Source organism: Hibiscus syriacus, unplaced genomic scaffold (genome assembly GCF_006381635.1).
Source record: "Hibiscus syriacus cultivar Baekdansim isolate YM2019G1 unplaced genomic scaffold, ASM638163v2 tig00002919_pilon, whole genome shotgun sequence".
In the NCBI taxonomy this organism is placed as follows: domain Eukaryota; kingdom Viridiplantae; phylum Streptophyta; class Magnoliopsida; order Malvales; family Malvaceae; genus Hibiscus; species Hibiscus syriacus.
In genome coordinates, this window is record NW_024061957.1 from 960,060 (window position 1) to 983,543 (window position 23,484).

Genomic DNA, 23,484 nt, shown 5'->3' on the forward strand with positions numbered 1-23,484 from the left:
ATTTCAGTTTATTTTAGTAGTCTATAGACATTAAAAGATAAACAGTCTTCTTCTTACAGATTGCAGACTTATGGTCCACTCTTCTGTTGCACATGATTACAGATGTGATCCGCAGACTATAGACATTTTACCTATGAAAAATAAATACCAAATTAATCACCCTTACATCATTGTGACATATGGTCCCATTTCAATTTTCCTTTTACGGACAACGACTCTACTTTTATTTAATGATACCAAACAGCAACGGTTTCAATTTGAATTTCCGTCACGGATTGGACCCATCAATCAATTCTTAGGTTAGGTCTTAGGTGAATCAATATTTTATGTCCATTTTCCTTCTTCTCTTTTGTAGAATGATAGAATTAATTATCAATTATAGGTCAAACCTTAGAATTTTCAAATAAGTAATCAAGAGGAAATTGAAAAGATTGTAACTAAAATTAACTTTAAAACAATAATAAAATAAATTTTTAAATACGTTTTTAATAAAAGATATGTTAACGATTAAAACAAAAGTATATAACTCAAATGCTTTTTTCAGTTAAATCTAATAAAAAGGTAGAATCAATTTATACTACAAAGTTTAAAGTAAATTTTAGAAACAGAAAAAATATACTTTGGTAGGAAAATGTATCTTTTTTTTTTAACAATTCCTATGTAAGGGAGAGGAAATGAAATTTTCCTCCTAACGAGTATTGAACTGATAATCTAAAAGAGATGAAAAGTGTCTATTAGAATATTTTAAACTTCTACTCTAAAAATATATTCTAAATTCAAAGAATATATATATATAATCGTGGCTAATATAGAATAAGAATGCGAAACACGGTGTCGTTTCAAACGATTGTGCTAACTATAATTCAGTTGACCACACGCGGGTAAGCTGGATTCCGGTTACACTCACTTAGTCCTTTTGGAATTTTAGTGACAAAATTTGTTTCGTCGTCTTTGCTTAGTTGTAGAAGGAAATGGAATTCTCTTTGGGTCGTTTTCAATATCCTAATAGAGTCGGAGAAGCCCTGCGCCTTGTCAATTACGTCAAACTCATCTTTTGCAACGACATACTTAATTACTAGTCCAAAGGACTCACCTTTTTTCTCCTTTAATTATTTTATTTGCGAAGTAGGGAAAAAAATGCATTGTTAGGTCTGTGTGGGTCAATAGTCATAATCAAAGAACAGATTTTGATCCTTGGCGTCAAAATCAGGTTGATTTGTATCACGGATAATGATGGAGGAGTTGGAATGTTTGAATTTGTCTCCCTCCACATGAGTTTAAAGAAAATGTATATTCCTGTTTTAATTAACATAAAAATAAATATATAATATATGGTTTAATCTGAATCGTTCATGCAAAGTGTATTCTATCAAGTATGCAATTAGATCTAGTTAAATGTGATATTGTACATGTAACAATGTTCTATTAATTTTGGATTTATTGGTATCTATTATAAAACTTTTTTTACGCATTTAAGCCCTAAGGACACATCATTAAAGCAATGAAAGTCATTAATCTTGTTGACACATCTTTTTCACTCTAAAACAAGTTAGTGAGGGGACATTCTAACTGCTTCCCTTCCCTTGAAATTAAGGGAATCCCATAAACAAAGCTACCTATACAAAAAGCAAAAAGCAAAGGAAGTGGGGGGAACCAAGGAACAGTCCTATAATTATGGAATAGAACGGGTCCCCTGCCCTAAAAGCCACTTATTGCAGCCAAAACAACAAACTTCCCAATTCAGAATTAGAATGAAGGTTTGGTGACTATAATTTTGTTGTTCAAACAAGAATTTAATCACGTCTGTTGTGATAATCTAACGGATGAATTACAGTACGATAGCAGAAATATCCAGTGGTATGCTACTGCTATATATTAATATATACCGATTCTCAACTGACAAAAAGAACAAGTGGAACCAAGCAAAAGTATACAAGAGACTGAGAAATAAATAAGCGATCCGGAAGTAGATAACATCCCAACAAGAACAAGAATCAATTACCATTGTTGTATCCATCATAGGGCTTGGTGGATTTCTGGGATTTTCTCTTCAAAACTACGACCCAAGTAATGGCTTCCAACAGCAACGAAATCGCTCCCAAGACAATGATCACGATCATGTAAGCTGTTTTCCATTTATGTTCAGGGCTCAATATATTGAGACCCTTGAACACGTTGATGATGCCGAGGACGAGGATGGCGTATCCGAAGCTGTGGTGGTAAATGTTCCAGTAGAATCGATACTTGTGATCCTTCTTTGGCCTTATGAACAAGGCAAAAATCTAACAAAGAGTCGGAGAGACAAACAATGAGTTGCTAGATTCACACAATTGTAAAGATCCAGAACTTGACAAACTAAGAATCAACCTAAAGTTTATGGAGAATTCCCATTTTAGTGGTCATCAAAGGATGGAGTAATTTGGTAAAAACTATTGCAGAATATAGGAATTGAAGAAATATACCTGCACAGTAGCAAGAACGAAGAGGGCAATTCCAATGTTTCTATGAGCTGAATATGTAATCCCTGAGGATTCACTGCCAAGCTTAAGACCAGTTCCCCAGCCAGCAACTCCTATGGCATAAGCTGATACTTGACAGAAGGCATGAAGATAAAACCAGGCTGGATCTGCAGATTCAAAGGTTCTTATGTAGCGAGCAATCATTGCTCCAAGTGGAAACAAAATTCCCCAACTCACAGCATTTAGAATTCCATGAATCTGGCACCAGTTTTTTTTTTTTTTGGTTAAATTTCAACAAATTCATCAAAAACCCAAATCAATCAAGGAATACAAGAAGCTCTAAAAGAAATTCATAATAATTCATTGAAAGGGAAACTCACATTTTTCTTCTTAAGCTTGTCGTTTCCTCCGGTACCAGTAGTACTCTGTCCACTTTTCAAATCTAAGGTTCCTTTAGCTTGCAAATTAGCGACGAAGAAATCATGTTTCTCCAATATGCCACCGGCTCCCACGCCGGGACCCACTTGCCAAACTTGATTAATCTTCCCACTCGCCGCTAAATTCGCCGGCACCTTAATTTTAGCCAAAATGGCCAAACTCCCGTCGCTTCTACTCTCCGCCGTCTTATCCAAAACCTCGAAAGACAGATCCTTGGGCAAAACTGAAGCGTACGAGGCTACGTCATATGTATGGACCTGGGCGGCGCCGGTGGAGGAGTTTTTGTAGGCGACGAGGGATTGGGAACCCGCCATGCCGGTTTCCTTCGGGTTTATGGCCCAGGCGATCCATCCGCCCGATTTGGAAGGAGTGGCGACGAAGGCGACGGAGAGAGTGGTGTTGGCGGAGTCGTAAGAGAAATGGAGGTAAGATGAAAGAGAAGGGAGGTCGAGGCAGTTGGAGTATACTTTGTTTTGGGTGAACTTCTGGGAGGAGCAGGTGAGAGACACCGCCGGTGAAATTATCAGTGCCCAAAAGCATAGCCAAATAGCAGCCGGGAGCGGCGGCGAAGAAGACAGAGCCATCTTTTTTTCTTTACTTTCCTCTTCTTTTTTCTCGGACGAAAAAAACACAAAAGGAAAAGAATAACGGCTAACTGACCAAGTGAGGAGGGTTGAAAGTTGGCGGAATAAATAGAGGCTATAAATTACTCAACTAATCATTTGTTAACACGCGTCGAATCTTTTTTTATGGAGAGCACTCGCTATATAGAGGAAATTTACCAGAAAGATAATAAAATTAATAATTTAATGAATTTTTCCCTGTTTTGACTGTCCAGTTGAAGACATTAAAATCCTCTGATACCAATTTATTATTATTTTTAATAAAATTAAAAAAAATCTTATTTAGTTCGAGACTAAAATTAATTGGATTAGGCGGCCATAGTAACATACAAGATGATGAGAAAGGATAATGAGTCAAAGGTTGGAAAAGGTTAAGAAATTCTCCTCTTTCCCTTAATTTTTTTAATATCATACATTTTAAGTGTGTTACATTTTGAACTGTCATACGACATATAATTAAGGGGTTATAGATAAGTGGGTTGATCAAATTGACGTAAACAATTTAATGTTGAGATATATTATATTTTATTCGTCTTGTTGTGAAATGACGTGATAGTTAAAGTTGAATTTGGTGGTTAATGTATGAGTCCGTCTATCAATCAAATTGCACCATACAATATTTCCAGACATGCATTGCCAAAATGTCCTCGGACATGTACTTAAAATGTTTTATGTCTCACATAATGAAAATGAATTACAACTATTATCTAAGTATTATTTGAAACCCTCAAAGGAGAAAGAGCATGTCTTAATTTTTATTGTCTCAAATAATGAAAAATATATATTATTTTAGAAACTTTTGCTTAAAAGAACTTGGAAAATTTATTAACTAAATGTAAAGAAATTTAAAAAAATTTCACTTTATCAAGATAAAATAAATAAAAAAGAAACAAACATAATGTAAAGGATTTTAGATTTAATTTAGTTCAAAATAAATTAAAATAAATAATTTAAAAAATCAAACCGATTTATTATTTAAAAGGGAAGCTAATTAGTCCAAAAGTATATTGCCTTTGCATTTAAGTTTCCCGAATACATACATATTCCGCTAGGATAAGGAATATATTGGCTAATGGAATTAATTTAAATTTTACAAGGCTTGTTAGAAAAGGTACAGCGAACATGGCATTAGTCCCTACTTTTTGACAAATTTTAAGATTTAACCCACATGCGTAAAATGTTAATTTTAATCTTCTACATTTTTTTAATAATTTTACAATCATGGTTCAATCATAATAATTATTTTTATATTTTCCCATCTAATTTGCTGAGTGAATGCAGTCTTAAAAATGGGATTGATTAACAAGCGCCGTGCTTAATTTCAAATGAATCCCCCTTAGTCAATGACTTGGGTTACTATTAGTTTCCAATTAATAATTAAGATAAACTATACATTTAGTATTTTAATTATTATTTTTGTTTTGTTTTCATTTTTTAACTATTAGTTTTTAAATCATAATTAATATTATATTTTAGTACAATGGAAAACAATACAAAATCATAATGAAGAACGCTAATTTCGCAGTCTACCTACCCATGGCTTCATACACATACTAAGGGTGAAAACAAACGCCATTAATATTTCATGATGATTTATCCCAAGAAAAATTATTACAGGGAAAATGTCATAAATAGTTAGATGTTTCGTGCTAAAATCATTCATTATGTTTCCCAGTTTTTATTTTTGAAAACATTAAATTCACATCAAAATTAGCAAGGAAATCAATCCCAAGATCCAAAATTCTGCATTCATTTCACTAACCCAGTATCCCGAGTTGGAATTAGCAGCAGCCTGTGGTGATGGTGAAGGAGATGAGGCAGCCGGACTCAGTTTCTGGACCAGCTGCAACTCGCCGACTGCAGCCAAATTGGCTTTGGCAAACTCATGTTTCATCGGGTGACCATCGACGACCCCCGGCCCAACTTGCCAAACCTGGATCAACTTCTCCGCACTGCCCGCAACTTTCACGGAACCATATATAACCATCTTCCCATCTTTGTGGGACTCGGCTTCTAAGTCCCAAACGTCGAACGAAAGCTTCCCTTCCACGATGGAGCTGTAGGAGCTTATGTTGTAGGTCTTAACAACCATGGATCCATTGGCTTTGAAGGCCAAAAGCGCTTGCGAACCCGCCATGCCGGTGGCTGTCGGGTTGACGGCCCATGCAATCCAACCGTCGGATTTCGGAGGAGGCGCCGAGAACGCCATGGACAGTGACGAATTGGTGGCGTTGTAGGTGAAATGTAGTGTCGAGTTTAAGGCCGGGAGTTCGGTACAATTGGAGTATTGTTTTTTGCCGCCGGTGAGTTTCAGCGATGAGCAATCGGTTGCACGTGTGGCTGAGATAAGAGAGATGCAAAGACAAAGGAGTAAAAGCAGAGATAGCAAAGAATGAGACCCCATTTTAAAAAATTCCCCAAAACAATCTCCCTTTTTTGGTATTTCTAATGGCCGAATGAATGGTGCCGTTGTCTTGTCCCGTAGTATTTCGGAAGGGAATATATAAAGGGGAAAGAGGCTAAAAGTGGAAACTTCATTCTGGCTTTGGTTGAAAGGAGCCAATAGATGGATGCAACGTTGAATTCCTGTTTTTGAATATTGGACGTGGCTGAATATGATTTGCTCGGGTTTTGAAATCTTGTTTCTGTCTTGGGACTACCCACGATAAAAATATATGTTATTATCAAATATATCATAATAAACACTTAAAAATCTTTATAATACAACGCTATAATTTAAGACCTCTATAAATAATAATTATTATTTTAACGATTAAGTTCATTCGATTCATGTAATAAAACCAATTATGATTATAGGAGATGGGAATGCACGTGGGTTTAATGTTTAGAATAAATGTGGGAATGATAACGTGTCCAAGCTGCCACCAATGAAAGTGCCAAAATGACGACTCGTTGTTTTGGGGTTACAAATGTGCGATAGTAGATCATGGATGTGAACCGCACTGTGTAAACTTTGTTGCATGATTTTAGATTCCCACTTTCGGCGTTTTGGGAATAGACCTAATATCTATTTCTTGCCATGTAAATACAAGGATTTCTTCACCAATATCTTTTTTCTTTGTTATATTTGAATTATTTTTTTATGTTATCTCATATAATATATCATGATTAAATCATAACTTTAAAATCATTTATTTGAAATTTACATTTTAATTTTAAGTCATTTATAAATTATATTTCTCTATTTGCATAATTATAGTTTTTATTAGGGTATGACAATGATGTGACATGGATGAAAACGAGAATCAAAGTTACTGTTTTGCAACTAAAAATGGCAGTCTTTGCAACAATAATCTTTGATCATTTTTATTGATTTTCTCCACTAAATACAAATTCCATCTCAATCATTTATAAAAAAATGTTTAATTCCAATAAAAAATTGTGAATATGGGCCGGGCCTGATACTAAATTTCTAACCATGATTAGGTCAAGTTTGGGTAAACACAAAAATATATATTTTTATTAACAAAGTCTATCAAAATCAAACGATTAATGAATTTAAACATTCCCTCTGAAATAACGGGGGAAGTAGCATGAAGAAAATAATTTCTGCATTTTTCATTATTAGAAAAATATCATTCTCAAAAGATAATAACTAAATCACATAACTTTAATCTTTTAAATTTTGCATATTATTGGTAAAATTTTAACTTAATTGTGCGAGATTAAACTTTGATGCTTCAGGTTTAATTTATTTTTAACAAAAATAAAAAATATAAAAGTTAAATACAACTTAATACAACCAGATATTCAACTAATCGCAAATTAATATGATAATAAAATAATATTTTAATCCTCAAAAAGTATATATAAAAATAAAACTTGACTTAAAATAATTTATAAATAGTGGAGACCATTTTCTTTAAAATATTAAACGCAGTTACACAATGTACAAGAAACTAAAAGCATTAAGTGCGATGAGATTCCGTGCCACATTTCACGCATGGTTCATGAACTTCCTTGCGTAACGCTACTGGTCAACTATTTTTTAAACATAACGAATAATATGATCTGAATGAAAATATCTAAACAAATTTAAAAGTCAAACAACTGACTGATTGATTTGGGGGAGTAGTATTGAATTTTAATTTAGTTGATATTATTAAAATATTTGAGTTTAAATGTATCTAAACACAATTATTTGTAACAGTAATTTTTTATTTACAGCCACATACATGTATGGTCCTATTTGTTCAACTCTGCCATATACATTGTCTGAGAACAACAAGCATTAATTAATGCAACATTAAGCTTTACAATACTGATTAAGCATATTTTGAACAACTAATTTTTCTCTCTCTAATATTTTCAGTACCTTTTAGCCCAGAAAATATAGTTCAACAAATTGATGAAGTTAAGGATGCAAAGGAGGGTGTAAAACAGATCCAAACGTGTACGATTCAGATCCCTTCCTCCCAGCCATTCGTTCCCCAAATGTCTGCTCACCGAGTTGCATACAGTTACCAGCACCGAGCTGATAAAGTACCCCATCGACGTCGAGCACCACGACAAGGCCGTGCTCATACTCCGCATGCTATCTGGGGCCTCCGAGTAGAAGAATTCAAGCATTCCCCCCAGTGTCAACATATCCGATATGCCGAGTAACAAGTACTGCCACCCGAGCCAGAAAACTGATAAGATGGCACCGTTATTCGCTGCATTGCGCCTCTTAATCTCGACTATAGCAGCAGCAGCCATCGACCCGGATGCCAGAGCCAGCCCGAGTCCAATCCTCCGCAGCGGTTGGAACATGTTGAGCATTCCGGGACGGTTGTTGTTCTTTAATCGTAGCATGCGTGTGAAATACTCGTACAACGGTATCGAGGCCAGCATGATGAATAAGGGGAACACTGATAATGACTGAGTTGGGATGTTGAAATTGTTGAGTGATCTATCCATGATGTTCCCTTGTTGAACTGAGAATGTCATCAATTGAGCTAGACAGCAGTTCATCATAATGGTGCTTGCAAAGATGGGGAGAAGGCCTAAGAATGTCTTTGTTTCTTTGACCTCAACGACGGTAACCGAATCGCCGATTAATGCTTTGTTTAGGAACCTGAGCTTATCTTGGTTTCTCTTTTCAGTATAAATTCGAGTATTCTCTGCCTCCGGTGGCGACATTTTCCTGTTTCCAATAGCTGAAGCGAACACCTTGATAACCCAAAACCGAATGAACAAAGTTAAGAACCAAAATGAGAGCCATTACCAACAAAACTAGAAAATTTGTGGTTGTTTTCACCTTGTAAATTCTTGTCAGCGGACTTCCACCCGGGCGTTTGTATCGGTAAATGGGGAACCCCATTGTGAAAATGCAGAGTGCTGCACTTAGTGTCACCACTGATATCTTGAAACTCCAATTCCAACCCAAATTTTCTTCGATCCAGATCATGACAGTGGAGGCAATGAGGCCACCAAAACACAGTGAAAAGAAGAACCAATTGAAGAAGGAAGAGATGAGACACTGGTTGTTGTGGTTAAGCTGATCAGCCCCATGAGCAGGCAAGGCGGCCTTAACCCCACCAACGCCGGCAGCTATCGCGTAAAGGCCGGTGTAAAGGATAGCCTCTTGGGTCTTGGAAGGCTTGCTGTTTAGAACCGGCAACAATCGGCTGTTTTGAGCTTGAATTGTCAGCAGGATGAGTCCCTGAATCAAAAATATTTTGTTTTTTTTTTAATTTCGTATATCAAAACCAAACATTACAAGGAGTAGAGTAAAAAAGTAAAAATGTACCAGTAACTCGAGAGTGCAAAAGATGATGAATGTCTTGAATCTTGTGAGGAAAGAATCACTGACGAAACCTCCAAATATCGTCAGCAAAAAAGAGGTCCCCATGAAATTAGTGACCATGTTTGCAGATTCCGCGGCGGAGTAATGCATTGACTTGAGAAAATAGGCGACGAAGTTCGTGGCGTTGGATAAGAACACCATGTTCTCTAACACCTCGACCACTGCATAATTTAAACGCCATTAACAACAATCGAGACCACGAATCATCAAGCCTAAATGAATCAAATTAAGTGACGGGGAGATGTAACTTCAAAAGAAACAAATCTCCAAAACCAAACTCACCACAGGCAATGCATGCAGCCGTAACACCGCCATGCCTTCCAGGATCTGCCTTTGATCCGCGCCAATCCTCAAACTCTCCGTATTCAACCACCATTTCTTCAGCCTGTTAACATATGAGCATCACCTTTTAGTTGGCATCATAAGAACTAATATGAAATCATCTCCAAATACAATGAACCAAATCAAGACATCAATATCATACATATCTCCAAAAAGAAAAGCAAAAAAGCGTTTCATAAAGCTCTTTCTTCAATATTTTAAGCATATTAAAAACATAAACCAGAAAAACAGAAAATACGTGAAAGATGAAGAAGTATAACGAAAGTGTCACGTATATTTGTGCTTTGAAGCCTACCATGGATAGTTAATTGAGATAGTGTGAAGTAGAGATGAAAAACCCCTTTTGAGGAAATGGAGAAAGGTGGAAGAAAGAGGGCGAGTGAAGAATAACAAGGAAGAGAGGGGATGATCAAGAAATAGTAAAAGTAGGAAATAAGATTAGAGTAGGGAAAAAGAAAAGAGGTTGTCTTATACATAATACACATACATGCATGTGGATGATTTGGGTATGGCTTACACTTGTGCTTAAACAGCAAGATAGCAGTTAATGCTTTTCGGAGCGAGGAGGATTTTCAGGACTCTCTTGCAGTTCAACGCAAGTACTTTGCATAACAAAGTTTGTTTTTTTTCTTCATTCTTAAACGTGAAATTTGGGTATATATCTATGCCCACACAAACGTATGCTCCGTTAAGTTGTAAGCACTCTTCGCTCAAGTTTTAACTTGAGTCTTATAAATTAAAAAAAAAATCAGTTTTAAAATCTATTAGAATATTAAACTATTAATAATTAAATAATCTGATAGTTTGGAGCTGACATGCATTGACTTAGAAACTAAAATATATATTTCATCTCATTATATTATTTATTAAAGTTGGAGTTTTTTCTTCTATTTTTAATTTTCAATGAAAATTATCATTCTTTAATATCTTTTGTAGCCATCTTAGATACCAATTAACTTATCTCGTTGTCATCCACCACTTTATTAATTTAGATTTTTTTCTAAAAAATCTCTTTATAACATGAAATTAAACATAAAAAATATATCAATTTTAGAGATTTGAGTTTTTTTTTTCCCAACATCCAAACGGTGAGAAATTTTCTTTCAAGATGACAAACAATGTATCCTGAAACTATCTACATCAGACGATCGTAAGAAGAGATTGGAACAATAAAACATCAAACCTTTAAATAAATTTTCATCGTTTTTTAGTGAATTTCATTATAAAAATTTGAGAAGAAAATTATTAAAATTCAGACGTTTTTATATTAATCTTGTCACAAATGATCACAAGTGATAGGTGATGATTGATCGACGACATCGATCGAATGAATTCACAATTTTTATCAGATACCAAATAGATACAAACATTTAAAATGTTTTAGTATTAAGTGATAAAATTGATATAGAACTTAAAGTTAAATGAGATCGAAAATAGCTTATCCCTAAAAATGTAATTGCTTGATCGAAGTCTTGGAATCTAACTGACCTTGTGAAAAATGCAGTAGGTAAAGAAAGAGGATTGAATTCTGAAGCAAATAGCCAATTGGACTTGAGAAATGAAAGTGGTGCGTTTCTAAGATCCAATTGGATTTTATGTCTCGTGAGTGCTCTCGTTTTTCATGTTTATCTTCTTAATTTATTACTTGGGTAAATTATGAATAAAAATAATACTAATTTCAATATTAATATGATCTTTGTAAATTGTTTTATAAGAACTCATAATTTCATTATTAATATTATATCGCAATATATATATTACCAAGTTTAGATTTAATTTATTGTTTACGTTAAATTGAATTAAAAAATAAATAAAGAACTCTTTACTCAAAATTCGAGAGGAGCTGTAGCATAAACATATATCGTTAGTTGTTAATCATGATTAAAGTATCAAATCATACACATTGTTTTGGAATTTATTATAAAGTTGGCCTTTTAATATGGCCTGGTGTTGTATTTTGGATGTCATTTCCATCCTATAGGTTTAACCGTTTGAAGTTCAATGCACTTACCCATCCTATGTCTACCAAAAAATAGTTTTGGTGAACATTGGGAGGAGTAACAACAACAACAACAAAACTCTATTCCCATATGTAATGGGGTAAGGGGGAGGTAGGGTAGTTGGCTGTCCCCAAACGCCAGATTGAGAGCAACTTCCGTGTAAGACCTCCGGCAGTCAAAAAATTAAAAATAAAGATAAAATACAATATATGTTTAAATAAATAAATAAAATACATAGTTGGACAATCTTCATATGCAGTCTTTATATGCACGTCTGTAATGAGAATTAATCTCTGCAAATACACCCCTGCGTAAAAATATCTACATATAGACTGAAAAGTAAGACCCGTCCAAAATTTTAAAGAGGAAACATGAAGAACAGTATACAATGAGTAAGAGTCTATTAAATATTTATTCAGACCCTACAAATACATTCTATAAATACAATTATAAGGTAATATTTATTCATATTGTTAAAATTATTTGACAACATTACCTTATAAATATAATTATTTAAATCGAAAACTTTTAAAAAATAATGTACTCTTCTATTATCGAAATCATTTAATAATAATAAATAAATAAAGGGGAGAAAACGTCACATTATGGCCTTTAAAGGTTGTTTTTCTCATGTTGATCTTCGATGTGTTTTCGGTTTAAACTAGCATGTGAATTTGCATTCAGTCACATATTTTGTCCTTTTCCCAATGTTATTAGAAATGATAATATGACGTCAAATTAATAAATTATTTACAAAGATAATTATATTAATTTTAAAAAATAAATAACTTTTATGATCTTTATAAATTTTTACCTATGCTAAATGGAATTTGAACCTCCTTTTTTCCTTGTAAAGGGAAAAAGTAGGTGTTTTGGAGGAGGCGTGAAGCCAATGTTCTTTTTCACATTCTATCGTACCTCAAATCTGATGTCATAATTTTTTACTTTTTATATAATAATTATTTTAGTTATCAATGTTTATATTTTTAACCAATGATGTTTTTATTTTCAATTATATTTGTTCTTAATATTTCTTTTATAATAAAATGTGATTCTAACAAAAAAAAATTGAAAATACATAGGTATTCTACGCTAGTTTATGAGTATATGATTCAAATTTGGCAAAAAAATGACTTAAAAGGAAGGAATATGAAAATCAGGGACTAAATCATAAAACTATCAACATATTCAACCAAAATTTTGATTTTGTGTGACTGATTTTTTTTAAAATTTAGTTCGATTTAAACTCAAAAGTCAACTCGATCATTTGAGTTGACTCGAATAACTCAAAAGCGAAAAATTTAATTTTTCGAATCGAATTTTATTCGGTCCTACTATACTTGCCGCTAGAGATGCACATAGCCGGATTTAAATCCGACCAGGTTTTTTCACCAAGCCAAAAAACCGGTTTATAAAAAAATCGGTTCGGATCATAATTGGTTTGGAGGGCCGGATGATGTAACCGGTGTAACCGGTTTCGGTTTGAAAAAAACCGGTTTTTAATCCGGTAAAAAAACCGATCATCCAATTTTTTAAACCCCAGACCGAATTTTTTTCTGGATATCTGGTAAAAAATTCGGTCGTCCAATTTTTTCCCAAACCGATTATACTATCCAGTTTTAAAATATCCGATCCGATTTAAAAAAAAACGATTTTTCTCAAATCCGATTTCAGATTTTTTTTACGTAAAATCAAATATTCGAATTTTTTGTGCACATCTACTTACCACCCATCAATGAAATTAAAAAAATTTCTACAAGTAAAGTTGAGATACTTCCAAGCGTCTATAAATTGTAATAAAAACTAAATAAAAATTTAAAGAAAATGACATCTACTTGTTTTTAAAAAACTAAATATTTAATTAAAGTAATTGTCAAATTATAAAACTACCACTTTTTTACCGTTAATTTTATTTTTTTAAAATATTATTTTAAAATTTTAATTTCAGTAACAATCAATAAATATACGCACAGCTCATATTACAATCAATCAATATAATATATAAACAAAACCAAATTAAAATTAATTATTATAAACTACAAACCAACGACTTGATAATCGAAAATGTCGTGACATCTATTTATACATGAATTTATCCAAAGGGCTTTGGTAGAACCCAATAAAATATTGGTTGGACTTAAAAACGAGAACAAAGAGCTCTACTCTGCAACCCAAACACCAGATCCATACTCTTCCTCCATTTATAAGACTAAATTCCCGTTTAAAACCCTAATTCCCTCCACTTCCACTTTAGGGTTCTAACAAGCGGCGCCGAGTGTTTTTTTTTTTTCAAGGTAACTCATATCTATCTCTATTTTCACCCGTTTCTGTTAGAGTTTTCTCATAAAAATCATCTTTCTATTTAATTTGTTTAACCTAGTTCATCTTTCGTGGTTAGGCTTTGTTTTTTAAATTATTTTTTATTAGAAAGAAATGGCAGCCCCTTTGCTGTCCAAGAAGATCGTGAAGAAGCGTGTTAAGAAGTTCAAGAGGCCTCAAAGTGATCGCAAGATCTCCGTTAAGGTTTTCTTTTAAATCAGTTTTTTATGGGTTTTGCCTTGTGTTTAGTGTATACTTTCATTTACCACGTATCATACTTATTTCCATTTATTAGAAGCTAAGACTTCTAGTTGCCTGGAGTATTATTTTGGATAAATCATGAAATTTATTAAACCCAAAAGCAGAAATCTGTTGCAGATTACATCATATACCACTCTCTATATTTGCTATAAAAGTAAATCTCCCAAGCTGCAGGAATTTTACTATTTACAAGTCACTTCTATTTTCAATATCAATTGCGTAGACTTTTGTTAATAGCTTAATATTTAGATATTTTTGTTTCTCTTCCATGGAAATGCTTTAGCGAATTTTGTGATTTTAGAGTTAGCTATTAAGTATGTGTCTGGATGGGGGAAATTATTTCCGAGGATTCTCATGGAACTCATTAATGGTTTTATTTCCTTTTGGTTCATTTTGGATTGGACTGCTAGAAGTTTAGAAGTCCAACGTAGGCCTATGATAATGCAAACATTTTGTCTTGTTTCCAAAAAGAAGAGGTTTTTCATTCGCCATCGTGGTGAAGTTGCACAAATCAGAAAGTGCCTAACCAGTATTACACGGTGAAGGATGCACAAATCAGAAAGTGCCTAACCAGTATTACATGCTGTAATACACGTGCTTTCGCATCTGTATAATGATCTAGACGTCAATCTAAGCCTCTGAATTTATCTTTGTAATAGCCAGATTCTATTATGAAGCGTGTTTTATGTTATTCATTGCAGTCTATTGAGAAGCTAAGGTCTCTATTTCTTTTATTCTTATGTCTGATTTGGATGTCATGCGATTGAATGTCCTGCCCCAGAGACTTGAACACGTATATGACAACGTTTAATGCATCAGGAGTAGTTTAGTTCTCATTTATATTAATAAAAGGGACAGTCTCATTTGCTATAATTTTAACAATTCTTATGTGTTTTGGCAGGAAAACTGGCGAAGGCCCAAGGGTATCGACTCCCGTGTTAGAAGGAAGTTCAAGGGATGCACTCTGATGCCGAATATTGGTTATGGCTCAGACAAGAAGACTCGCCACTATCTTCCCAATGGGTTTAAGAAGTTTGTCGTGCATAATGTCCAAGAGCTCGAGCTTCTCATGATGCACAACAGGTGCGATGTATAATTATTTATCCCCCGAAACCATGTTTTTGTCGATTAGCATTTTCTTGCTCTCTGATTTTTTATTCAATATCAGGACATACTGTGCTGAGATAGCCCATGATGTTTCAACAAAGAAGAGGAAGGAAATTGTTGAGCGCGCTGCACAGTTGGACGTCGTTGTAACCAACAAATTGGCTAGGTTGCGCAGCCAAGAGGACGAGTAAAAGGGTTGATCGAGTTTGAATGTTGGTTGTTTTTTTCGGTATACTTCATTTAATCGTTTTGTAAGTTTCAGAATTTTGGATCAAATGTTTTTTTTCTTTTTGCTTGAATTGCATGCTTTCTTGTCAAGATTATCTAATTAAATTTTATTATATTTATTGAACTTATAAGTTCAATCACAATTACAATTGATGCATATTTAACTATAGGAAAATTATTTAATACTCTGTCAATGAATTAAGAAAACCGCACAAGTAGAGTTGAATGAATGATGAGTGATACCGAGCGTTAGAGTTTATAGTTTTGGGTTTATGGATCAACGATTAGATTTATGAATCAGGAATTAGGGTTTACGACTAATAGTTAAGAGAAGTTATACAAGTTGATATCTAAATCAATGTAGAACTCTATTATTATCAGCCAGCATTGCACAAACATAAACATACGGTGGACTGTCGTTATTGAATTGGATTAATAAGTTCACTCATAGCTCTGATAAAGAAGGTGGGTTCTAGTTTAAACAAGAGATCGCTACGCTGCATATGCTTTGTTATTTATGCTGAAATCGTGTTTAAAACAAATAACGTGTAATGCATGTTTAATGTTACCATAAGAAAATGACAGATATCTGAGGATAAATGAGATTAATATGGGTCACACGTGGCATGAACGGCTGAATTCATTAGAGAATTAGGCCATGTCACCTCCGTGATATTAAGTTTTCATGTACCGTGGTAGTTAACCGTTGCATTTGCATTTAATTCAATGACCTCAATTCTTAACTCATTACTTCCCCATTTCATCCTTAGAATGTTCTTTATATTTCTAAAATATTATTAATCTATTATACAAAAATAAATCTTTAATAAGTTTTTATATTATTATTGTACTTTTTTTAAGTGAAATGTTAATTCGTGATAAAAAAATCTTATCTTTGTACGAATTTATGTCACTACAAATTCTAGGGATTTATTTTGGAATACTTATTATTATTATTATTTGAAAACATGTGGTTTGGGTGAGATAATTGAGTTTTAACAAGAAGGGAGGTGGCTTTAATTCTTTTTCATGCCACCCTTTGAAAGCAACCACCACACTGCCATTTTCACATGAAATTTGTAGTGATATTAATTATTATTTTTAATCCAAAAATGAAAAAAAAATTCTTACTTTTATTTTTAATCGAAAAATGAAAATTCTCTTTTAATTTTTTTAAATAGTTTTCTAATTAAATTTATATAAATTAAGTAATGATATTAACTTGATCAAGAGTTATAAATTAATTAGTTAGGTAGCCATTGATTGCTAACCCATTAGCCCATGTGTATTTCCACAATAAAATATGAAATCACATGTTTGGGTTGCTCCTACTCATAGAGATGGCCAGTTTGTAATGGCAGTTGGTTGCCCTTGCCACCTCAGTGTAATGAATGGGTTTGCATTTAAATATAATAATAGTGATATGATTAAACATTACTTTCTCATATATTTATTTACATTCCATTTTTGTTCAAAGATGAATGCTTGGGTTATTTATTTAAATTTAATATAATTTTAAATGTAATGCTTTTTTTTTATCAACGTCGAATTAAAATTTAATAAATATATGAAGATGAAGTACTTTTATTACATGTAAAAACTTTAGATTTCCCTGTAGAGTGTTTGACCAACTGTAATTTATAATTGATGTGTCCTTGAGTTGAAGCGGAAGTTTTGGTATCAAACCATGGGTTTTGACCTATTAATAAATGGAAATTTTGAAGCTTCTAGATGCTTAATTGCTGAGATCTACGATTCAAGGACAAGGTCAGGTATTGGACCAGCCAGCCTGGTGTGCATTTGAATCTTGAATGTTTTTTTAAAGGATGTAATTACACATTATCCCATTAGATGAGTCGATGAATTAATGTTTTCTAGAAAGTGTGTAGATGCATATCGGACTGTTCAATTTCAACAGAGGGCGGTTGAAGCAGGATGCACGGAGACATGATGCACAGCCCATAAAAGTGATGCACTAATGATACACATCAAATGTGTGCAACACATTCAAAGTGCTTCATAATTTCGCCTTTTTTGAATCAGGGAACCGTCGTCCAAACATCACCATCCCACCCGCCCTACCTTTCCTCTACATTTTTCACCGTTTCATATACAAACATGTTTTGGTTTCACTGGGGCATTTCTCACTAACATTGACCCCACTGGCGGATGGATCTTAAAATCTGGATTTTCTCATTCAAATTTTGGTGGCAGTTTTAACTTCCAGATGACATTCAAAAGTGCTCAAATAAGGATGTGAGAATGTTTAATTCTCAAACTAATCCACGCATCTGATTAATTACTGATCTAGGGTGTTTTCTACAGGGTTTTGGTTCATTCATCGGATGAATGCATTAGTTTGAGAATTAAACATTCACACATCCTTATTTGGTCACTTTTGCCTTCAAAAGAATCAGGCAATGTCAGGCATCAGTCGCACTGTTTTGCGCTTGTTCAGCTCTCAGGCACTGGCCATAATGAAACATCCCTTTGATCAAAGTTCCAGCAAATTTCATGAGGACTAAAAATGGCATAAAACCATAAAAAATATATAAACAATTATTAAATTATATTAAAGTAATTTTTTGAACTAAAAGTGACAATGCAATCTTTAATTTATGCATCTGTTATAAATTAATCACTAAAAAAATTATTGTAAAATAGTCTTCAATTTTAATAAACTATTATAAAATAAAATTTAATTATTATACTAAATTTTACGCGTGAGAACTCTAAAATAAACATTAAGCACTCTTATTTATTCAATCAATTAAGCAACATGACTTCAGCAATGACGTCATAGCAACCAAGCACCTCTTATGGTATCTGTTCACGTTATTGGATTCGTGAATTAAACACATATCTCAAAGAACAGAAACAAATAAATAGAGAAAAATAAGCCTACACATGAGCGTTTTGAATGGATCATAAGACATATTATACTTTCTTCAAATTTACTTTGAGAACATATTAAATAATTCTTAATTATTACAAAAAAAACTCATAATTATATCTATAATTTGATTCATATTTCATAAATTGAATTATGTGTATTTATATTAAAATTAAAAGAACAAAATAATAATTAATGATGCAAAGTTAGAAGACATAAAATTGGTTATGTTGTGGAGGATTGTTGTTGTTTAATTTCTGGGAATCGTCGGTGTTGTGATTCACGTCATGTTTACCACCATCGCCGTTTGCGAATGTTTCTTGGACAAATAACTCGACATCGAATCTTTTTATTCCATCACTTTCCTCCACTGTAATCTCCTCCTCTGAATGTGCGGGAATATATGGTGGCCGTTGGATTCGCAGGATCAGATCCCAGTCAATCCCCTTAAAAAAATCGTGTCCCTTAATTCCTTCCAACGTGATCCTTTGCTTTGGATCTTTTTCTAGTAATTTCCTTATCAAGTGCCTCAACGACGTCGGCTCGCCAATGAGTTCCGGTGGTTTAGTTAAAATCCGGTAAAACGTTTCCTTCCTGTTCAATCCCCTAAATGGCGTCGTTCCGTATAGCATTTCGTGAAGGACGATCCCTAGTGACCACCAATCCACGGCGAAATCGTGACCTTTACCTGATACGATTTCTGGCGCCACGTACTCCTCTGTTCCAACGAACGAGTTTGACTTCTCTACCGAGTCTGAGTCGGTACGATCCGTGTTTACGCTTGCTTGAGATGCCGCGTCGTCCGGAGCAATTCCAGAATTACAGCACCTAACAAACGGAAATAACCGCTTTTTCTTGACTGAGTCAGGCGGACTTTTATAGACCGAGTTGGGAGGCATTGTTTTTTCAGGCGATCTTGGAGAAAGTTTCGTGGAAAGATCGAAATCTACAAGCATGATATGGCCATTTTCTTGAATCATAATATTTTCAGGCTTCAAATCTCGACAAACAATGCCTAAATTATGAAGATACTCCAGAGCCAGAACCAATTCCGCTGCATAAAATCTGTAAAAATATATATATTAAAATTCAATCCAAGAAATAGAGAAAATATAGCATTAGCTGTAATAACTTTTGTTTCCTTTTTACCTTATCATATCGTCGGAGAACATTTTCTCAGTCTGTTTCTTCCTCAAAGAGTGAAGATTGCCACCGGGACAATAATCAATGGCGTAACCGACGACTTTATCGGTAGCCAAAACTCCTCGCAACCTCGGTAAAAGCGGGTGGTTAAAAGTTCCCAACACTTCCTGTTCAAAACTAACTCTTCTATACTCGTTTCCGTTACTATTCTTCACAGCTTTAGCATTCTTCTTCTCGATAGAATCTCGAGATATTACTTTCAAAGCTAACATATCATCCTTCACTTTATCTCTGGCAAGGAAAACCACTCCTTTGGCTCCTCGTCCGAGAGCCGTGACGATTTCCAGGCGATCTAAATCAAAGGTAGGGATTGAATGCTGTGGAGTCCGATCGAGTTGTTTTTGATCGTCGATCATGGCGGAGGCTGGTGGATCACTGTGAGAAATTCGAATGCCTTCTATTTGTTTGTTTCCTGGGGTTTGGGGTAGGCATTAGTTGGTGGCTACAATTTATATGGAAGGAATGGTTTCAATTTATTTTTTTAATTTTTAATTAAATAAAATTTCTTGCTGAGGAAGTTTTCAAAATTCAAAGGAGAGTGAGTTTCTGCGAGACTGGATTTCGCCACGTAAGCAATTTCGGCGGTAAATACGTGACGTGGTGTTTTTATTTATTTTTCAAAAATAGCATTAAGTTAATACTGTACAAATAATAGAAAATTAGAGGCGGGTGATTTAAATATTGGTGGTGGTGCTTCTAGAAGACGTGGCATCTTAGGCAATATGAATAGGGGTTAAACCATTAATGAGTCCCTAAACTTGACAACATTTTCTAATTTGGTCCTTCAATTTTTTTCTTCACATCAGTCCGTGAACTTCGATTCACAATCTCGAGTACTATATCATCAAAAGAATCAAAATGGGCAATTATCAAGATGAGAAATTAAACTATAATTAGGGAGAGAAAGTTATTCTCTCCCATAATGTAGTTACGGTGTTGCCTCGAAATTCTGTCTTGGTCATAAAGTTTCCTTTATTACTCAGTGGAACTACTTTTTTATAATTTACCCATTTTGAAAATTCAGCATGCAACACGCCTAGAGGTAGTAAATTTGACTCGTAATTGATTATTCGAATCGAAATCCGATATAAATCCTAACAATATAATTCGAAATTAATTCGAAATCTGAAATAACCGGAAATGAACTGAAATTGACCTTAATTTTAGTTGGAGCAAAAACAAGCTGAACCAAAAGTAATCCAAATTTAATTTATCTATATCCGATCCAACCCGAAATTTGACCCGATTTGAACTTGATAATTAAGTCTAACTGAATGTATAATTTATTTATTTATTTCTTATTATCATTATCTATTTTTAGCATTGATAAATAATAAATATATGTTTTTTTGTTTTATATTATATTACTAGTTAACCACAACTTTTATTAGTAGTTTAAAGATTCAATATAATCTTTTCTCAGATAAAAGATTATCACTATATTTGATTCAATAATAATAAACCGTGATTAGATATATCCTAAACAATAATGAATAAAAAGGAGCTTTGACCTCTCTTAAAGCATAGATTAAAGTACGGTGAAGGAAGGCAGTTTAAGCGAAGAGGCAGGCAGTGGTGGGTAAAAAAGGTTGAGATAATTAAAAACGTTGGTAGAAAAAGTATTACGAAAGCCCAGGAGTTTTCATTTGTATCTAAGCTAAGTATAATTCAAAATAAATGAAAAAAGAAAACCCTAAAGCTAGCGTCAAGGATGACCGTTGTATTCATTTCAGTTGCTCAATTTGACCGACAAACCCTGTTTATTCAATTGCCTTTTATCATTCAGCTTCCACCAAGCACGCTTGCAAGACCTAGTCCAAGCGTAGGTGAATTGCAAGATCTGGGCCATTTACGCGTCTGTGTGGATTGGACAATGCCACAGCCTTAAATTTTGGGCCTTTACAAGGGTTCCTTAGGCTACTTCGAGCCTCATCTGTTATCCGGCATAGAAATGATTACATTATTGAAATAGGTCCTTGATATCACATCAATACACAAAATCACAGCCTTCATTAGCTATCAAACAACCAAATGACAGAATTGATTGCGGGTTTTTACTATTTTAAGCATCCCTAGTACAATAAAAATACTATTCATGGTTAAATTTGCACGTATCTCCTCCTCATTGTGATGTTTGGACATATCCTAATTATCATTGGTTTTGTGGGCTGTCACTGAAAATAACCCATCAGCTAATCTTTCATTAAAGGATGCTCACATGAATGAAAGTATCACAGCTCATTACCAATCTCCTATTGCTTCCTTTTCCCCGCCATGCCAAACGACCGACGTTTTTCAACTTCCTTCGTCTCAAACAATTTGTGTGTCAACTTCATGTCTGGTCCTTTCTCAACTATTTAATGTTTTCATCTTGTCTGCTATTTAGGTATCGATAATGGAGTACGTATGCGGTATTTTATATTAAAGAGAGAAGAATTTATAAAATTTAAAGGTTGAAAATATATTATTTACAAAATATAAAAAATATTTAAAATATACGATAATTTGACATTTTCAAAGAAGATAATTACCCCATACACTCCATCCTCGATCTATCCCTGAAAAGACATGCATTGTCTTGACCCGTCACATATATGGAAAATTGGCTTCGTTTTTATTAAAAGTAATGTTTAGAAAATTAGCATTCAACAAATATTTGTATAATTGAAGGACCGATTAATTAAGTTAATGTTGCTTATTTTATGCCACCTAAGACCAAATCGAATTACAAATTCCTTATTATATTGTTTCGTAACTACAGGATCAAAGCTTAGTTTGATTATCTTCGTTTATAGTTATTTTTTCTTATAAATTATGATAGACTGATGAATGAGGATTAGTTTCAGATTTTGCCTGAATTTATTATTTCATCTAACATTTTCTGGGAAAAAAATACAGTCAAAACACATTCAGATACTTAAATATTATATATTAAAATAATGCAGGAACTTTCATACATTCAATATAAATAAATAAATCCCGTCTAAACGTCTACAAATACAAACAATTTAAATAATAACATAAAAAAGCTTAATAAGAACATTTAGGTCCACAAGAAACATTTTCCAATAAATTTTGTGTCTAATCAAATGAAGATTTGTAATAAATTAATAAAAGCAACCTTAAACAGGCGACTTCAAGCTTCTTTAATACTCATATTTGTGTCGGCGAAAAATATTCTCCAACTCTATGCTAATGTTAATTATAAAGTGGCCGATGAATTTGACTAAAACCAAAAACTTGCATTTATGAGGATATGGGTAGGAAAAGCCAACATTGCCATCCCAATTCACTCGTTTTCTTCCCTTTATTATTTTTAGTAGGTCACTTCAATGGGATCTTTTCAATACACATGATTTTGTTTATTATGATTACGGGGATATTTATGTTCTCCATTTTAAGCTACAAAATATGTATATAACAACTTAATTTTCTATTTTTCTTTTGTTTTTGGAATTTCCTAGAAATTCAAACATTTAGCTATGAATGTTTTCGTATTAATTTTCAAAAATAAAAAATAAAAATAAAAGCACGTGTACCAGTTATATTGCTCAGTTCTATCTTATCCCGTCAACACCAATAATTCAACCTCCAGAGAAGCAACACCTCTGCTCTAACCCGTTTTCTCATTTTAAGGGGGGGGGGGAAATAATAACTTAAGGTTCATTTGTTTCAAATTTACACGATTTATGAATTCCTACAGTTATATTTTTGTTAGTAGAAATGGTATGCACTCACCACACGATCCATGTCTAAGACTACAGGCTATTACAGCTGCAGGCAGACAAAGCATGCGCGTTTC

General features: G+C 33.6%; 5 protein-coding genes across 5 annotated transcripts; 1 reads left to right on the forward strand and 4 right to left on the reverse strand.

Moving 5' to 3' along the window:
• Window positions 1-1,948: 1,948 nt before the first annotated feature.
• Window positions 1,949-3,568, reverse strand: LOC120164908 (cytochrome b561 and DOMON domain-containing protein At3g25290-like). The gene is made up of 3 exons (XM_039174541.1): window positions 2,840-3,568; window positions 2,463-2,717; window positions 1,949-2,282 (listed from the first exon to the last, which is right to left on the reverse strand). The coding sequence occupies exons 1-3, from the start codon at window positions 3,479-3,481 to the stop codon at window positions 1,995-1,997; spliced, it is 1,185 nt and encodes a 394-aa protein (XP_039030472.1). The 5' UTR covers window positions 3,482-3,568; the 3' UTR covers window positions 1,949-1,994.
• Window positions 3,569-5,162: 1,594 nt separating this feature from the next.
• On the reverse strand, window positions 5,163-5,976 carry LOC120164919 (auxin-induced in root cultures protein 12-like). Its single transcript, XM_039174549.1, has one exon. It carries the CDS (start codon window positions 5,922-5,924, stop codon window positions 5,220-5,222), a length of 705 nt encoding a protein of 234 aa, XP_039030480.1. The 5' UTR covers window positions 5,925-5,976; the 3' UTR covers window positions 5,163-5,219.
• Window positions 5,977-7,844: 1,868 nt separating this feature from the next.
• On the reverse strand, window positions 7,845-10,038 carry LOC120164898 (protein NRT1/ PTR FAMILY 4.2-like). Its single transcript, XM_039174533.1, has 5 exons — window positions 9,967-10,038; window positions 9,612-9,714; window positions 9,273-9,490; window positions 8,781-9,185; window positions 7,845-8,692 (listed from the first exon to the last, which is right to left on the reverse strand). The coding sequence occupies exons 1-5, from the start codon at window positions 9,967-9,969 to the stop codon at window positions 7,850-7,852; spliced, it is 1,572 nt and encodes a 523-aa protein (XP_039030464.1). The 5' UTR covers window positions 9,970-10,038; the 3' UTR covers window positions 7,845-7,849.
• A 4,050-nt stretch (window positions 10,039-14,088) lies between these two features.
• On the forward strand, window positions 14,089-15,701 carry LOC120163052 (60S ribosomal protein L32-1-like). Its single transcript, XM_039173079.1, has 3 exons — window positions 14,089-14,194; window positions 15,153-15,334; window positions 15,420-15,701. The coding sequence occupies exons 1-3, from the start codon at window positions 14,105-14,107 to the stop codon at window positions 15,547-15,549; spliced, it is 402 nt and encodes a 133-aa protein (XP_039029010.1). The 5' UTR covers window positions 14,089-14,104; the 3' UTR covers window positions 15,550-15,701.
• A 2,980-nt stretch (window positions 15,702-18,681) lies between these two features.
• LOC120164949 (serine/threonine-protein kinase OXI1-like) lies at window positions 18,682-22,009 on the reverse strand. The gene is made up of 3 exons (XM_039174575.1): window positions 21,999-22,009; window positions 19,629-20,079; window positions 18,682-19,544 (listed from the first exon to the last, which is right to left on the reverse strand). Exons 2-3 carry the CDS (start codon window positions 20,036-20,038, stop codon window positions 18,686-18,688), a joined length of 1,269 nt encoding a protein of 422 aa, XP_039030506.1. The 5' UTR covers window positions 20,039-20,079; window positions 21,999-22,009; the 3' UTR covers window positions 18,682-18,685.
• Between the last annotated feature and the right edge of the window lie 1,475 nt (window positions 22,010-23,484).

Coding starts and splice junctions, on each gene's coding strand:
- LOC120164908 (XM_039174541.1), bottom strand. CDS start 3,481: ATGGCTCTGTCTTCTTCGCCGCCGCTCCCGGCTGCTATTTGGCTATGC. Junction 2,718..2,839: donor ACAAGCTTAAGAAGAAAAAT/GTGAGTTTCCCT, acceptor AACTGGTGCCAG/ATTCATGGAATTCTAAATGC. Junction 2,283..2,462: donor TCGTTCTTGCTACTGTGCAG/GTATATTTCTTC, acceptor ACTCTTTGTTAG/ATTTTTGCCTTGTTCATAAG.
- LOC120164919 (XM_039174549.1), bottom strand. CDS start 5,924: ATGGGGTCTCATTCTTTGCTATCTCTGCTTTTACTCCTTTGTCTTTGC.
- LOC120164898 (XM_039174533.1), bottom strand. Junction 9,186..9,272: donor TTTGCACTCTCGAGTTACTG/GTACATTTTTAC, acceptor TTTTTGATTCAG/GGACTCATCCTGCTGACAAT. Junction 8,693..8,780: donor CGCTGACAAGAATTTACAAG/GTGAAAACAACC, acceptor TGGGTTATCAAG/GTGTTCGCTTCAGCTATTGG.
- LOC120163052 (XM_039173079.1), top strand. CDS start 14,105: ATGGCAGCCCCTTTGCTGTCCAAGAAGATCGTGAAGAAGCGTGTTAAG. Junction 14,195..15,152: donor ATCGCAAGATCTCCGTTAAG/GTTTTCTTTTAA, acceptor GTGTTTTGGCAG/GAAAACTGGCGAAGGCCCAA. Junction 15,335..15,419: donor CTTCTCATGATGCACAACAG/GTGCGATGTATA, acceptor ATTCAATATCAG/GACATACTGTGCTGAGATAG.
- LOC120164949 (XM_039174575.1), bottom strand. CDS start 20,038: ATGATCGACGATCAAAAACAACTCGATCGGACTCCACAGCATTCAATC. Junction 19,545..19,628: donor TTCTCCGACGATATGATAAG/GTAAAAAGGAAA, acceptor ATATTTTTACAG/ATTTTATGCAGCGGAATTGG.